General features: G+C 41.7%; 1 protein-coding gene across 19 annotated transcripts in view; it reads right to left on the bottom strand.

Annotated features, from left to right (window-relative positions):
• The window catches only part of Ccdc171 (coiled-coil domain containing 171), a 483978-nt gene that overhangs the window by 460761 nt on the left and 4823 nt on the right, over nucleotides 1–18394 (bottom strand). For 18 of the 19 annotated variants that reach the window (XR_010066462.1, XR_010066463.1, XR_005504531.2 and 15 more), the window contains exons 2-5: nucleotides 13881–14024; nucleotides 9207–9342; nucleotides 6007–6181; nucleotides 1600–1790 (exon numbers count right to left, since the gene is read on the bottom strand). Coding sequence is in view for 16 of the 19 variants with exons in the window: in XM_039110657.2 (XP_038966585.1) it covers nucleotides 1600–1790; nucleotides 6007–6181; nucleotides 9207–9342; nucleotides 13881–13927 (549 nt within the window). In the remaining 3 variants the exon portion in view is untranslated. Of the gene's footprint in view, nucleotides 1–1599; nucleotides 1791–6006; nucleotides 6182–9172; nucleotides 9343–13880; nucleotides 14025–18394 lie in introns of those variants that run through there. The other variant, XM_063288314.1, reaches the window with a different exon arrangement.

Below are 18394 nucleotides of genomic sequence, written 5' to 3'. Positions count from 1 at the left end.
ACAGGCCAGGATAATTGACAGGGAGAAAATAAAAGAGATCTGGAGACGTTTGTGACAAAACTTCTACATGCACTAAATGTTTTGGTAAAATCATATTTAGCAAAGATGTAGTATAGGGTGCAAGTAAAGCCCTGAATGAACAGATGTTGTTTGACGTGGGAACAGCCACGTCAAGGACCAATGCCTCAGTCCCATGGGAGTGCACAAGCCTGCCCCAGGTTGAGGCTTAGAAGAATGGCAAAGCCTTCTGAAAGGGCCCAAGTGCAAATGTTGACAGTGTGTGCAGAAAATGTCCACCATAGCTTCCTCCCTAGATGTTGATGACCTGAAGACTGCTCCCTACAGAGACTGCCCCTGCCTCCTTGTTCACCTGTACAGCATATCCCTGCCTCCTTGTCTAGCTGTATGTGGTTAAGCTGCCCCACTGTTTAACTATAAAAAGAAACGTGCTGAGCTTCCAGGACACTGGGGCTTCTTCATCAGAGCCCGGATGGAGCAACACCAGCTGGTCTACGTCTCTTGTCTGTCCTTTCTTCATTCCCTTGCCTCCTCAGCCCGGTCAAGTCCCTCAGACCACGAAAGGATACAGCAATGTAGGAAAGTAATACATAATTAAGGTAAATATGGAACATTTTTACATTTTTCTTTTTTAAAAAAAAATTAAACTGTTATAACTGGGGAGTTGTGACATACACCTTTAATCCCACATCCAAAAGGCAGAGGCAGACAGATCTCTGAGTTCAAGGCCAGCCTGGTATGCAGAGTGAGTTCCAGTACTGCCGGGGCTACACAGAGAAACCCTGTTCAAAAAAAAAATCAAATAGGGCTGGAGAGATGGTTCAGATGTTAACAGCACTGGCTGCCCTTCCAGGGGACCTGAGTTCAATTCCCAACAACCACGGGATGACTCATAACCACCTATAATGAGACCTGGTGCCTTCTTTTAGCCTGCTGGCATACATGCAAGCAGAATTCTGTACACATAATAAATAAATCTTTAAAAAAATGAAATGAGAAAAGAAAATATACAACTCAAAATATCTGGAGTAAGATGTTTTATATTTCACAATTCATATAAAATGTGTTCTACATAAAAAGGCATTATAAAACACATAATTTTCTATATTTATTGCATATTCAAACTGAAATCTAGAACCCACACTTTTAAATTTCACATTTTAATGTTGCCAGAACAGAAGGAATATGTGTCTTAATTTCACAGTATATCCAGAGAAGCAGTTGCTGCTTTCTTTTTTAATATCATTTTTGTTTTTTGTTTGGTTGGTTTTGTTGGTTTCCTTCCACTTATGTGGTGCAGGGGATAAACCCAAGGCCTCAGCCAGTCAAGATAAGGACTCTACCGCAGAGATCAGAGATCTCAAACTTTTCACAAAATAAAGAGCGTACAGCATGGGGATGTGTAAGGATGAGGGAGGAAGGGAGGGGGAGGGGGGAAAGGGAGAGGGGGGAGGGAGGAGGAGGAAAGAAGCGAGGGAAGGGGAAGGGAGGGAACGAGGAGGGGAAAACCAAGGGTAGTTCAATGTAACAGCCACCTCAATGGATAATATATGAAGAAATGGTCACTATGCAAGTATTTACCTGTAGAGTTTTTTGTAGTCTGTTTTTTTCCTGCATAAGTAACTCATATTCGTGGTTGCAATTTTGAATTATGTTGTCTCGTTCCTCCAAATCATGCTCAAATCTCCTGCATTCTTCTTTCCATTTCTCTTGGGAAGTCTGAAGTGTTTTCTCAATCTCATTTGCCTTTCCTTGAAGTTCTGAATTCTGAGCTATTAAAAATATAATAGAATAATTAACATATTATTTATAACCACAGATTAATTCATCAAAAGTCTAAGAACCTAACAGTGGGGCTGACTTTATTTACAACATGATCTTTAGGACAAGCTATTGAACTTTTTCCCTTCGGCAAACTCTAGGAAAGCTCTCTGCCTGCACTACTTTTCATTCTCTCCCTTCCATCAAATGGACTTGATTTTGCTATGAGCCATGGCACATTCTGGAAGGCGTGTGGGTGTTTAGACGTACTTCCACCCCCAGCTGCACCTAGTGCTAGCTTTTCCTCTGTTCAAGAAAACAAAACTGGACCAGTGTGGTTGTACACACCTTTAATCCCAACACTCTGAAGACAGACAAAGACAGATCAGAGTTCAAGGCCAGCATGGCCTTCAGAGGGAGTTCCAGGACAGCCAGAGCTACACACAGAGAAACCCCTTTTCCGAAACAAAGAGAGACATCTATACCTACATAAGTAAATAAATCCTTGCCTGCAATAGCGAATCGCTAGCTCCGTGGGTCAAATCACTAGCCTAGCCCCAGAAGCCTGATAACCTGAGCTCTATTCCCAGATTCCTAAATGGAAGAACTAACTTTGAAAAGGTTATTTTCTGACCTCCCCCATGCATCCCATCACACAGACAGACACACAGACACAGGCTGCGTGTGTATGAGTGTGTGGTATGTGCAAAGGCCACAGAAAGGTGTCAGCGGCCCTGCTCTGTCATCGTCCACCACATTCCTCTGAAACAGGGCTGCTCACTAAATCTGGAGCTCTGCTGCTGGCCAGCACGGCCAGACGAGCGTCCTGTCTGTGGCCTGACAACACTGAAGTGGACTTTACAATATGGAGGTGCATGTGTATGCTTGGCCATGCTGGCTTTTTATGCCGGTGCTGGGTATTGGGACTTAGGCCCTCATGCTTAAGAACGTACATGCCTGAGACTCTCACACTCTGAGCCATCACTCCAGCTCCATGTTTGTCTTGTAGAAATCAGTGACATCTAGAGCTACTTTATTTTTTCTAAGATTTTTGTCTTTTGCGGCATGTACATATGAACATCACATGTGTGTCTGACCCCCTCAGAGATTAGAAGAGGCTGTTAGATTCCCTCTAACTGGATACATATGATGGGGAGCTTCCTGGGAACCAAACAGGAACAACAAGTGCTCTTAACTAGGGAGCAAGAGTGAGGTAGAGACCTGTCCAAACCCCAAAAATCTCATCTTGAGACCAGCAAGAGTAAGAATCGCTCTCCTTGCTCTGGGTCTCCATGCCACATACAAGTATCTTTTCAACCTCCACTTTTTTTTTTTTTTTTTTATCAACCTCCACTTTTACCTGCTCCGATGTAGCCTCAAGACAAAATTAAAGGTTTAACTTCCTCTCTCCCTATAAGGACATGTCCAGGAAGCACCTGGAATTCCCCCCCATTCAAATGAAGCGTTCATTCCCAGCACCTCAGCCTCAGCCGACAATGTACACCCCCAAACCCATACCCACTCCCCAAGGTTTATATAGCCTCTAACCCTGCCCCAATAAAGAGCTGGAACACTGAAAACCATCTCAGAGTAGGCTGTCCCTCCACCCCCCTCACACCCCAAGCACTCTCAATACAACAAATGGAGTTCCTTCCAGGCCACCAGCCCAGACAAGCCTTTCCTTTCTCTCATTCCTGCTCACAACAGGGTCTGAATGCTCCAAGGACAGACACAGAGCCAGCCGAATCCACCTCACATGTCTGATGAAGAGTAAAGAAACTCCACATGTATTTTACAGACAATATCCCCATTGCCTAGATTCTGACCTTGTGAGTGACAAGCTCAGAACTGTGGTCTTTCCTGGAAAATAAAAATCTTGTCTTTAAAGATTTATTTATTTTATGTATATGACTATGCTATAGCTGTCCTCAGACACACCAGAAGGGGATGTCAGATCCCCTCATTACAGATGGTTGTGAGCCACCATGTGGTTGCTGGGAATTGAACTCAAGACCTACGGAAGAGCAGTCAGTGCTCTTAACTGCTGAGCCATCTCTCCAGCCCCACTGGTGGATAATCTAACTGTATCGTTTATTGAGATACCCACACCATGGTATCATTAGATTTTTCTTCTTGGCTTGATGAGGTCACTCACAGAAAAGGCCTCCAAATTCCTACCTAAGGTATAGGGACCGAGGTAGCACCTTCTGGAAAGACAGCAGGAAAGAGGACTGAAGGAGATGGTTCCTATACACTTATACTAGAGCTGTGATCTTCCTGGGTTCGCCAGGTCCCTCTATTCGACCATGTGCAGAGCTTAAGCACTCTATCTTCTGCTAGGAAATGGGAGTGGTTCCCAAGCAATATGCCCTTTGAAAGAAAGCTAAGAATCCGAGGCCAGCTGCAGGCTCCATGTGCACACACCAGACACCAATGTGGTGCACAGACAAGCTTGTAGGTGAAACACCGATGCACAGAAAATGTTTAAAACCATCCAGCCTGCCCTAGGGAATGGTTACATTTTTGCTAAATTTGTTTTATCAGACATTCATCCATCTATGCACACACCCATTTATACCGGGCACTCTATCATATTGTGTATGCATTTCTAACCACAAAGACAGCAGCGGGACAGCTCACTCATATAATTCATCAGTAGAAAAACTGCTAATGTGACTGCTAACTGGATACAATACGGTCTTACTATTGTAAGTAAATTCACGTATACTGAGATGAGCAAATCTCTACCATTTAGGATCCTACAAATGTAAGATTTTTAGGTTACACTTCTCTTAGCTTACCTAAATGTCATACATACCCCGACGTGATCCAGACCATTATCAAAATATATAAAAAAAAAATCCTTTAACCTAAAACCCCTTTGTATTTCTTTAATTTCTATTTATATAGAAACATATTTCACCTACATACATATATGTTTACGACTTGCATGCTTGGTGCCTATGGAAGCTAGAAGAGGGTGTTCGGTTCCTAGGAGTTGGTTGGGGTTAACAAACTGTTTTGAGCCACTCTGTGGGTGCTGGGAATTGAACCCAGGTCCTCATGAAGGATCATCAGTGTTCTTAACCTCTTGAGTCATTTCCCAGCCCCAAGCCCCCTCATATTTTTGCCTACTGCCTACTCAGTTCATGGAAAACTACTGTTCAGACTTTATTCACTAACAATTAGCTTTTCCTGGTATAGAAGTTTATGTACAAAAAAAAATCACATGAGATGTCCTCATGTATAAAAAATTTCACTTAATATATTTCTAAGATGCATTAACTTTAATGTATTAGTATTGGTTCTTTTTATGGCTGAGTAATATTTCATTATATAAGCACAACACAGTCCTTACATTTATGTACTTGTTTATAACAGATCTGGTGCTTGCTTTAGCTATATGGTAATCTAAGTGAATCTGCATGCATTTTTACATATTTATAACTAAATCCTACATAACAGGATTCAGAGGGTTAAATTTAGTATCTTTCTTTTCAAGGCATACAATCTAATGCAGTGACACAGAAACCTACAGAATCAACAGTCACTTTCACTGTTTCTTGAACATGCAGACTGGCTAGAAATTTTGACTCAAATTATATATTATAAAGGGGCCTAGAGTATATATAGAACACACACATATACCTGCTTTATGATTTTGCATATTGCTTAAAGAATTAGAATCCTAAATCCCTGAGTAGCAGAATTCTGTATTCTTTTTCTATACATGAAAGAATACGGAATATTAACTGGGCTGAGGATATAGTTCAGCTGGTAGATTACTAGACTAGTAATTCACAAAGCACTGTGTTTAGTCAACCCTAGCACTACATCAGTCAGGAACAGTGGAAAATATCTGAATGCAAGAAGAGCACAAGTTCAAGGTCATCTTCAGCTACACAGAAGTGTGAGCCATCCTGGGACATATCACACTCACACACACACACACACACACACACACACACACACACACACACACACACACATCAAAATAAATTAATATAGAAATAAAAGCCCAACTCAGTGACAGAGTGCTTGCCTGCTCCCCAGGAATCATTGGGTTAAACCCCCAACACGGAAACAGAAGAATGTAAACATCTTACAAACACACATTTAGCCCCATGGGTGAAAAACTCCACACAAGATCCAGCATGGATGAACACCAGCAAGCACGGACAGGGGACAAAGCTCTGCCCTGAACTGGAGGAGGAGAAGCTGCCTTACCGCAGAGCTTTTCTTGAATCCGCTGAGCCTCCGCCAGTCTCTCCTCCGCCGCCCGTCTTCCCAGACCAGCCTCCTTCCTAACGACAGCCAGGTCGTATTCTAGACGCTGCCGCAGCGCTTCTCCTTTTTCCACCTCAGACCGCAGCCTGGCAATCTGGCTCTCATGGCTGGACAGCTAAAAACAGCAGATTCCTGAGCTCATGAACTGGCACTCAACACGTCTATAAGTTGATGAGACTGCATAACGCTCGCATTTACATTTCTTAGGGAAACCTCGCTCTGTGTTTACCAGAATTCATAGTCTGACATTTTCTGAAACACTAGGAAAGAAACACTGCTTTACCAGGTGACAATCATAAGCGCCTTACAGAGACTCCACTAGAAGAAAAGCCTTTTTAAATAAACAAAGGAGAAATTGTGCATGTGAATCACAAAATCATGCCTAGAAAACAAAAAGGCATGACACATGACAAACACTTAAAATTTCATGTAGTCCTCTCCTAAAGGTACTCAAGAAGCAAGTAGGCCTGGGGTTGGGGATTTAGCTCAGCGGTAGAGCGCTTGCCTAGCGAGCGCAAGGCCCTGGGTTCGGTCCCCAGCTCCGGAAAAAAAAGAAAAAAAAGAAGCAAGTAGGCCTGAGGAGGGTGCCCATCAGTGTAGAGTGCTGGCTGCCTTTCCAGGGGACCCCAGCTCAGTTCGAAGCATCATGAGGGGCAGTTCACAACCACCTGGGACTCCAATTACAGGGGATCCAACACTCTCTTCCGGCTTCCCAGGGTAACCCACACACACATGTCACATATGAACACATATATTTAAATAAAAAATGTTTAAAAGAAGCAAATGGCAACAAAGTACAAGTTAGTGAATAATGTGGTATTTTTCTTAGTTAAAATATCAATGACAGGGGCTGGAGAGATGGCTCAGCTGTTAAGAGTTCTTCCAGACTGCTCTTCCAGAGGTCCTGGGTTCAATTCCCAGCCACCATATGGTGGCTGACAACCATCTGTATTGAGATCCAATGCCCTCTTCTGGCATACATACATGCAGGCAGAAAGCTGTATGATGTATACATAATAAATATTTTAAAAAGAAATTAGAATGTAATGATCTATAATGTTCTCACTCAAAAATTATATTGTCAATGAATATATAATTTATCATTTATAAATAACTTGTATACTAAATAATAACTAATATTTGTGATGTGGCAAGTAGAATAAGGAAAATAAATGTTATAGAGCTCTTGGGTCAAGGGCCTACATGCTACAGAAAAGTATATGAACCAAATTTTGTAAAAGGAATAAAAATAAAATTTTCTGATAGTTTGAAGAAGAGTAGAAATACTATGAATTTGGTTTTGTTTTTAAAGTGGTTTTTTTTTTTAAAGGGAGCGGAGCTGGGTGGGAAGGAAGGTCAGGAAGAGCTGGGAGAAGCTGGGGAGGGGAGAAAGTGATCAAAATATACTGTAGAATTTTTTTTCAATTAAAAAATAAAATGCTGAGCTGGAGAGATGGCTCAGTGGTTAAGAGCACTGACTGCTCTTCCAGAGGACCTGAGTTCAAATCCCAGCAACCACATGGTGGCTCACAGCCATCTGTAATGCGATCTGATGCCCTCTTCTGGTGTGTCTGAAGACAGTCACAGTGTACTTATATATAATAAATAAATCTTTAAAAAAATAAAATGCTAAATATTTAAACCAAAAAACCTTGTACTTTAAAAAAATTTTTTTTAAAAACCTGAGAATGTAGCTCACTAGCATATAAACACAAAAGGATATTAAGATTTAAATATAGAAATGAAGAGTAAGAATACAAAAGGCAGAGATATACACATATAATTTATGACTTCTCTTAAAATGGGAATAAACATACTGTACATGAAATATACACACTATGAAATACATACACACTAATATGCTATAATAGAACAAAAACGAAGATAACTTCTGAATTAAACTAAATAAAACTTTATATACAAACGTACTTAAGAAAAAGACTGCTCCACAACTCACATCCTAAAAGAATCTACATTATAATTCAAAAAGTGTGACTGGTTCAAGCCATGTACAATAATAACACATAAGACCACAGCACTTGGGAAGCTGAGGCAGGATTGAGTTTGAAGAAGGTCTGGGTTACTTAACAAACACTTTTCTAACGTATAAATTCTTCTGTCATTGAACACTTCCATCAAATAAGGTGTCTGGTTGTGTCGAACTTGTTAAATAAAATGCATCTCGCTGTCAGGATGCTCCAACTGGTAAAAGTGCCTGCTGCCACATCTGACAATCTCTGTTTCAGCCCCTGGTACCACAAGTGTCTTACTCAGGGTTTCTATTGCTGCAGTGAAACACCATACCCAAAAAGCAAGTTGGGAAGGAAAGGTTCGTTTGCCTTACACTTCCACACCACTCTTTATCATCGAAGGAAGTCAGGACAGGAACTCACACAGGGCAAGAACCTAGAGGCAGGAGCTGATGCAGAGGCCATGGAGGGGTGCTGCTTACTGGCTTGTTCCCCATGGCTTGCTCAGCCTGCTTTCTTATGAAACCCAGGACCACCAGCCCAGAGGTAATCCCACCCACAATGGGCTGGGCCCTCCCCTCCCGTCAATAACTAATTAAGAAAATGCTCTACAGCCAGATCTTATGGAAGCATTTTCTAACTGTCAAATAACTCTAGCTTGTATCAAGTTGACATAAAACTATTCGGCAAAACAAGGTACCACACAAATTATCCTCTAACCTCTGCATGAGTGCTATGACATATGTACTCCCACATACAAAAAAAAGAATAAAATGTTTGAATTAACTAATTAAAATACATTTAAGACAACATATAAATAAACATAATTAGCTAAAGTTCAACTTTAATATCCCTATATAATTCTGCTGTATAAAAGTGTTTTCTTTATTGCAATTTTCTTTGAAGCACAAGAACGACATAGTGACCAAGATTAAATGTGGTTTTTAATATAAAAAAAAATTGAAATTCAACTTTTTTGGAGGGGAAGGGTTCAAGACAGAGTTTCCCTATGTATCCCTGGCTGTCCTCAAACTCGCTCTGTAGATCAAGATAGCCTTGAACTCACAAATTCCCTGCCTCTGCCTCCCAAGAGCTGGAACGGAATGCATGCCAACACACACAGCTGAAAACTCAACTTTTCATATTCTGTGGGAGGAAAATAAATTCTACCTCTGCGTTGTGCTTTGTTGTCATCTCTAACTTCTCCTTCTTAGCCCGGTGGAGCTTCTTTCTGAGATCAGCAGTGATATCTGACTCTGTTTCATTTTTAAGCATTTGTTTTACATCCAATGAGGCACTTTTCACCCTACAAAGTAAGTTCATAGTAAAATGTAATTCTCAATGCAATAAAAAATTCTGATACTTCTTATAGCTTATTGTTAAAACAGAATATAAGATCCTAGGATAACAAATTCACAATCCAGAGAAACGTGTCCACCACCAGACTTGGGGGAAACGCCATCATATTTTACTAGAAACAAAATACTGTCCACTGAAAATACATCACATTGCTCAAGATTTGTATTTAAACCAGTCAGTCATATCAATAGCTGGGTGCTTTGGAAGAGCGAGACTTCCTGCTGAACATGTTCCCTGGTAGAGCACCAGGGGATGTGAAGGTGAAGTCACAGCTAGAACAGCAGAAGGTGGCAAGCGGCCGATAACTGATTAAGAGTTCAAAGCAGGCGGTGGGGAAGGTTTAAAGCACAGAACACTGAGGTATCGGTTGTTTACCTTTGCCCTGCTGAATGTGTGTCAGCTTCACACATGTATGAGTTCTCTTGGAAAAGGAACCTCAATTAAGAAACTCCCTCCGTCACATTTGCCTGTAGGCAAGTCTATGAGAAAATGACTTCTTAATGATTTATGGGGAGAGGGACACTGCTTTAGTTCCTGCCTTCAGTTCCTACCCTCACTTCCCTCAGTGATGGAGTAGGACTTGAGATCTGAACTGCAGGTCACTGCTGCTCCGCACGGTGACCTGTTACACCTGCGGCTGCTGACCCGGCTGAAGCTTGACCTCACTATAACAATATGATGTGGAGTAACAGACTTAAGCAAGACTGTCTTCACAGGTGGAAAGAGGAAGGAAGCAGACTGGAAACTCCATTATGACTATGTGAGGTGGAGCTGAGAAACCAAACAGTAACACTGTAAAGATGTCCAATCACTCCAATAAAGAAGAAAACCATCTCCGAGAGCTAAACGTGATGGTTTCCAGGAATTAAGAGAGAGACTGGTCGCCAAGAAATTAAGTGTTTCTCCAACAGCAATAAGACCTGAGGGGGGGGGATGTGGATTCAATAATATGTATATACAATTTTAATTTCTTTCAATATCACTAAAACAGAATAAATAGAAACCAATGAAATCAATAGCTAGGTCTCTGAAAAGATGAGGTTGATAAACCTTTCCTAGATTAACAAAGAAGAATGAAGAAGAAACTCGGCAGTATTAGGGACTGACCTCAGGGCCTCACACAGGCCAGGCAAGCACTCTACCATTAAGCTAGAGCCAAGCCTTCTTTTAACTTTTTGAGAAAAGCCTCGCCAAGCTGCCCGGGCTAGTCTTAACCTCACCCTGTAGACCAGGCAAGCCTTGATCGTGTGATCATCCTGCCTTAGCTTCCTCATCAGCTAAGATTATAGTCCTGTACCACCAGACCAAGCAAAGCATCCACTTCATAAAGAACATCTACAGACAGCCTATACCCCTAGCATATATAATGGTCAAAGACTGAAAGGTTCCTCTAACAGAGAGAATGGAGCAAAGATGACAGCTATTAACACAATGTTATTCAAGATTTTTTTGTGGGGGTGGGTTTAAGTCAGGGTTTCTCTGTGTAGCCCTCGCTGTCCTGGAACTTGCTCTGTAGACCAGGCTGGCCTCAAACGCAGAGATCCACTTGCCTCAGCCTCCCCAGAGCTGCTCTGACGTGACATCTCCATCTCTGTTCCCTACCAATGGATCCCCTTCCCCTACCTGGACTGCCTGGTTAGGCGTCAGTATGAGAGGAGGTGCCTAGACCTGCTGGGACTAGATGCCTCAAGAGTGGGGTGTGCCCAAGCGGAGGTCCTTTTCTCTTAGGAGAAGGGAAGGGAGCAGTGGGTGGAGGGATTTGTAAGGGTGAGGCTGGTCTCAAAAAGTTAAACGAAGTTTTGGCTATAGCTTAGTGGTACTTAGTGGTAGAGTACTTGCCTTGCCTGTGTGAGGCCCTAAGACTACAAGTACCACCACTGTCTGTCTCTATGAGAACTCTTATTTGGAAGTCTTAAATGGTAAAAAGAGGAAGAACGGAAGAGAGGGGAAAAAACGCATATTGGACTGAAAGTCTGGTTTTTTTTTTAAAGATTTATTTATTTTATGTATATGCATACAATGTTGCTGTCTTCAGATACACCAGAAGAGGGCATCAAACCCCATTACAGATGGTTGTGAGCCACCATGTGGTTGCTGGGAATTGAACTCAGGATCTCTGGAAGAGCAGCCAGTGCTCTTAACCGCTGAGCCATCTCTCCAGCCCTGGAAGTCTGGTTTTTATTTTAATTCACTTTACACCCCCATCACAACCCTCCTCTCTTTCCAGTCCCACCCTCATAAAGTGCAAATGCTCTTAACTTCCCAGCACACTTGAGGAGAATGAGGGGGGGCACACGCCCCAGGAGCAGTGCACCTCCCCTCACAGGCAAGGCCCAGGACTGCATTCCCAGCACCCTCACCCCACAAAAGAAACCAACAAACCAAGTCTTTAGAGTTCTTAAAAACTTTAGCATAAATTTGCTATATGATCAGACAGTGCTGCTCCTGTGAACCTGAGCAAAGAGAAACAGAAACAATGACAATGTAATGCTTCCATACAGCAGGATTCCTCATAACAGCCAAGAAGAGAACCAACACAAATTCCCACTGACGGGTGGATGGGCAAGTAAACATAGTAAATCCTTCCAAAGGAATAGAATGTTAGTCATCTGTAAAGAAGCAAAGGCCATATGTGCTACAATGTGATAAATCTCAAGAATAAACTCAAAGAAGCCAGACACAAAAGATGCATGAGTCCACTGACACGAATAATCCAGAAGGACAAAGCTACACACATGGGGAGCACATTAGGTAAATAACTTCCTTCAGATTCTAGAACTCTGAGTAAAGATTTCTCCAATAAAAATATAGGGAGCCCAAAGAGACTGCTCAGCAGTTGGGAGAACAAGCTGCTCTTCTGGAAGACCTGAGTCTGAATCCCAGCACTGACACTGTGTAGCACTCAATGCCTATGTCAGTTCAATGGCGTGACAACCTCTTCTGGCTTCCCTGGTTACCCTCACACACACATTCTCTCTTCTCTTCTCCTCTCTTCTCCTCTCTTCTCTTCTCTCTCTCTCTGTCTCTCTCTGTCTCTCTCTCTCTCTCTCTCTCTCTCTCTCTCACACACACACACACACACACACACACACACACACACATGTATAATGGATGTCTAATGACTACTGATGTTTCCTCCATAAGTTGAAAAGGCATAATAAATAATGTGGGGTATTATTATAATTCTGAAGTATATATTTATATAATATATTGCAACTTCATCTGGACAAAATTATCCATAGTTAACTCTAAGAGGTAAGATTACATATACATGCATACATAGTCTCTACCAATCCTGCTCAGATTGTGAAGTTATCCATAGCTTCGGCTGGGTGGGAGGCGGTGCACACCTGTAATCTTAGAACTAAGGATGCAGAGACAGGGAGATCTCTGAATCTGAGGCCAGCCTGATCTACTATAGACCTAGTTCTAAGACAGCCAGGGTTACACAGAGAAACCCTGTCTCAAAAAACAAAAATAACAAATTAGATAAGAATTATCCAGGCGTTGGGGATTTAGCTCAGTGGTAGAGTGCTTGCCTAGCAACCGCAAGGCCCTGGGTTCGGTCCCCAGCTCCGAAAAAAAGAAAAGAATTATCCATAGCAAACCTGTGTGAGTCTGTTGCAGAATATATTTTAAATTGTTTACTTGAGGCAACTGACAGACAATGCCAAATGTTCAATTTTTACATTCTGTAGCCGTTCTCTGTTCTGTGACTACAAAAGTTCTAAACATTTAGTTTCCCATTTTGTTCTTTAGTTATTTGAGACAGGGTCCCACCATGCAGTCTTGGCTAATCTGAAGTTTGCTCTATATAGTAGACCGCCTGAAATCATCAACTCTACTCACCTCTGCTTCCCAAGTGCTAAGACCACACATACCAGACACCAGGCCAGCCTACTTTCAATTACTGGACTTATTTACCTGAAAGACACACTTAGGAAAAAAAATCGCACCCTTCAGAACGGTCTGTTTTGTATTATGGGCTCCGGCATCAGAGGTAAGTGTACTAAAGCATCTTCCCGAGGATGGACGGGTATCACGGCACGCACACAAAAGCGGAACAGTGCCAGTGAGGTGCCTTCTGGAGAGCAGCAGTCGGCACTAATGGAGCGTGCAGGCGGTCAAGTCAGAGCTGCTGCACTGAGGCAGAGCACAGAGGCTATGCAAGGAGAGTAATGGCCAGCACAAATAGAAACATGGAAACATGGGGGCAGAAATGGGAATTATGCAGACTAAGCAAGTCTCTGGCGAGAGGAAAAGTTTGGACATACAGATCTTTATGATCCAAGTTAACAAAGGAACACAGGGGTACTGAGAGCCAATTCTATACTTAGAAGGTGCCACTGCTCTTGCAGTCCAAGAAACCTACTTCCCTAACCATCCCATCGAGAATCCTTGCAATTAGCTTCATCACCCACTTAATTTTCCCTGGTTCTTGCAATCCAGAACATTGCCCAAGCAAAGGAAGATACTGGAGCTTACCTTTGGGTGTCCCCAGCAGTGGCATTACTTGACGTGCTTAAACTCATGGTAAGTCTTCAACCCTTTTCAAAACACCTCACTGCTTCTTAAAAATATACTTCCTTATGGTGATGTCTGTGGCTTCCGGGTTAGATGGGCTAAAGTCTGTGAACATAATAATAAACAATACAACAGCAGTTTTATATTTGAATCTGGAGATGAGCTTTATTTTGATCTATAAACCTGCTTGCTAATTTTGTAATTATTATATAGACTAGAACACAGATAATTCCAAAAATCTATAGTATACATCTGGGTGTGGTTCACACAGCTATAAACCCAGCTCCTGAGGGAGGTGGGATCCAGCCCAAGGTCACTCTCTACTAGCTACTAGTAAGGTGGAGGCCAGCCTGGGACACAAGGCACTCAGTCTCAAACACTAGCAATGATAATAAAACTATAGGGCTTTTTATCCTTTGTTTGCTTGTGTTTTGTTTTTTCAAGACAGAATTTCTCGGTGTAGCCCTGGCTGTCCTGTAACTTGCTTGTAGACCTCATGAATCTACCTGCCTCTGCCTCCCTGTTGGGATTAACGGCATGCGTCACAGCAGCAACCTTTGACAAATTATATTCTTGCACTTAGAAAGGAAGATATAGTACCAATGCTTGGGACACAGTTCAGGTAAAATAAAGAGGATATTCACTGTAGTGCAGTGTTGCCACTGAAGATGCCAACATACCCCCAACAAAAGCTGCCGTAATCATTTGTTTCTTAATTCCAGACATTTTTATTCAAAGACTCAAAATACATAAAACAGAATAGGTAATAACCCAATCAAACATACGATTTAGAAATGGCTTTGGTGTTTGATTAAATCCTAGGAAAGAAAAACTACACCGTTTTCTTCAACCAGAGCAGTAAGTTACCACTAGCAAATCTGTGGTGCTATAAGCAGAACAAAAACTAACCCAGAGATCAAACCACATCAACATCACTATGAAAACATTTCTTACACATCTGTACAAAAGGACTTCATTCATAAATTAATGTAATAATTTAACCCATTTCCTCCAAAGAGGGAGCAAGAATCACTTAACTCAGGGCAAATTTCTGAAACCTCTTATAGGAGATATTCCACATTATACGGCTCCAAGCATGTAAGTCATGTTACTTTTCGGTTATAGACTGTTATAACTGTTTATATCTGTGTCACACAGATAGACAGTCAAATCAACAATGTACAAGAAATTATTTTTTAAAAATTGGGGTGGGGGTAAACACAGCCGAGTATTGGTGCCACTTTCCCTGCGTTCCCTTAATTCCCTCTGAATACTTGATGTTTTGAATATTTTAGGCAACTATCAATGTCCCACAAATACCTCCTTACAGTACCTAAAACCCAGTGTCCTAACTAAGAAAGACTGAACTTTAAACTGGGAGGCCTGAAGCAAGATCCAACCAGCACCTCTCAAGTATATGGCCTCAGGCAACACATGAATCTTTGAACATCCTTCCTCTGCCCAAAAGTTTACAGCAAGCTCTGCCTTCTGAAAAACAACAAATCCAAGGCTCAGCCACTACTCCTTTTTATTACTGTCATGGAACTCTGAAAAGCTTAATGATCCCCAATAAAGGGGAATGGCTGAGTCATTTGGTTTGGGAAAGGATATAATAAAATAAGCATTTAGTGATATGTGAGTATAGAAAGGAACCCAAGAGAGAAAAACAAGACAAGAAAGGTGTCAACATATTCTGCCTCTCCCCCCACTAACCAAGGCCCGGAAGAAACCATGAAAGAAAGCTATTCAAGTAGATGAAGACCAAAGCAAAGCCCTAGTGCTGAGAGATACTGACCCAGCAAACAGTGACTTATGTGGCTGAAGGAATACTTTGGTTCTGGGAAAACAGGATGGAATTTTAGCCAAGTTCAGAAAAGACAAATCTAATCTCTCCAGTATGTGGAATAAGTGAGTTTGAGAAGAGCTGTGACAAGGGTTGTTGTCATTCATCTACCAAGCACCCATGGCAGCATCCAGGACTGCACTTCAAACATCCACAACTGCACCTAGAGCTCTGCTCCCTACAGCACTGCAAGGACAAAATGAAGACACACGGTTGAATAGAAATAGCCTGAAGAAAGGAACAGAGATAAAGGAACAAACCCCCAATCATAACTCAGATTCCAAAGCCCCAGCACTTCCTGCAAGGTTCAGATGGTTCAGAAAGTGACATACCGCATGACCTTACCCTGCCTTTGTATCCCTTGCTTCCATTAAAGAACCTAAGTTGGGGCAGAAAAACTAAATGGCTTGCCCAAGACCAGTCACCCAATAAGGGAATGTAGGAAAAAGACACCAGCAGTTAGCCACATTTTAGGGCTTTGGTTTGTTTTGTTCATTCTGGCTTTTTGCTCTGTTTTGTTTTTGTATCTCCCTACCCCAGATCCAAAAGTCCAAAAATTTGTTAATAATTTATTATTTTCTGTACATTGGTGATTTGACAGCATGTATATCTGTGTGAGGGATGTTGGATCCCTGGGACAGGAGTCATAGACAGTTGTGAGTTGCCATGTAGATGCTGGGAATTGAACCTTGGTCCTCCAGAACAACCACCAGTGCTCTCAACTGCTAAGCTATCTCTCCAGCCCCCCAAAATCTTTTCACACTACCAGGATATTCCCAACGATTAGACTCCCAAACAAGCCATCTTCAGAACATTTAGGAGAGGAGTTGGAATCTAGTAAACAGACTCTTCTGTACTCAGTAACATCCAGGGATCACTGGCACACACAGCAAAGGACTATTTAAAAGTAATCTTACTTTATGTGTATGAATGTCTTGTCTGAGAGTTATGTGTGTGCACCATGTACATCCTGTGGATATTAAAAGAAGCTGTGAGATTTCTTAGGACTGGAGTTACAGTTGTGGTCATCAAGCAGACACTGGGACTCTAAGCTAGGTTCTCTCCAAGAGCAACAAGTGCTCTAAGCCATCTCTCCAATCCAGCATGGGTTTTCATTTTTTTGAGTGGGGAAAAAAAAAACACAATACATACACACACAATCTCCACACGTGCAGGTGTACTTATGTAGTCTAACAGCATAAAAAGACCTCTGTTTTACCCTATGGGAAAGGAATTTGAGAGGAACAAGGGATTCGAGACAAGGGTAGGGCACCTGCTTAACAATTACAGGGGCCTAAATTTCTTCATAAACACACACACACACACACACACAAATAACAAAAATAACTTTAATTTTTAAAATTTTTATTTTTATAAGTGTTTGCTTGCATATATGTCTGTATACCACATGTGTGCCTGTTTCCTCCAAGGTCAGTAGAGGAAGTCAAATCCCCTGGAACCTGAGTTGTGAACCATCATTTGGGGGCTGGGAATTGAACTCAGGTCCTTTGGAAGACCATTCAATGCTCTTATCCCCTGAGCCATTTATCCAGACACTAGAAACTAACAACCTTAAAAATATTTTTTTATTCTTCTTTGTCTTGGGAAGAAAAGTGGGGAAAGAAACAATTTATGAAATTTATTGAGTTTGTTTCAATAAAAGATAATTGAAAGAACTCATTTTTTCTGTGTATTTAGTCACCAAACATCTTCCAGTCTAAAGTCTTCTAGACATAGGCTTCTACAGAGCCCCACAGAGAGTCCCCCCAGTATCCAGATCAGATCATTCACACAGATAGTGTGGTAAGCAGAAAGCCAGCACATCTTCACCCACCCCCATGAATATTACCTAATAAAGCAATGCTCAAAGTGTGCATGGTTTTAAAACACTGACTTTGTGGAAACTTGTTATACAACAGTATAAAGCTAACATTGACAGTCTGAAAATATTCAGACAAGGGTAGAAGTTTTTCAAGGTGAACAGCATTAAGACAAGAGAACAGTAGAAGAATGTGTTCTCAAACCACCTATGTATCTTGATTTAAGGCTCTTGGTTTATTTTTCATTGGTTTTTGTTTTTGGTTTTGTTTTCAGTTTGGGGAGATTTGGTTGGTTGGTTGATTTTGCTTTGCTTGTTTTGTTTTGTTTTGTTTGAGACAGGTCCTTACTGTGTAGCCCTAGCGAGTCTCAATATGTAGGCCATGCTGGCCTTGAACTCTGAGATCTGTCTGCCTCTGTGCACTAGGATTAAAAGGATAAGCCACCCCTCCTCGGTGTTTGTTTGTTTGTTTGTTTGAGACAAAGCCTCATGAAGCTCACTGCCCTCAAACCTGTTCTGTAATCAAGACTGGTCTTCAACTCCTATCTTCCTACCCCATCTCCCGAGGGCTGGTTTGCAGGTGTGAGTCCCATGCTTGGCTTCTTTTTCTATAGCATAATTTCCTTATTAATGTAAAGAAGGGAGTCTGAAAAATGAAGGTAACCAGTTAGAGAATGCAATCAACCTTGAATAACACTAAGCAAGACACCATCAGCCAAGAAAGTCACAGAGAAGCAGTGGGAATCCTTAGAGAACAAAGGGACAAGGTTGCATCTGACAGAACCCTGGGGAGGAAACCAATATTTATTGCAG

This window comes from Rattus norvegicus, chromosome 5 (genome assembly GCF_036323735.1).
Source record: "Rattus norvegicus strain BN/NHsdMcwi chromosome 5, GRCr8, whole genome shotgun sequence".
In the NCBI taxonomy this organism is placed as follows: domain Eukaryota; kingdom Metazoa; phylum Chordata; class Mammalia; order Rodentia; family Muridae; genus Rattus; species Rattus norvegicus.
This window is presented reverse-complemented; position numbering and strand designations above follow the sequence as displayed.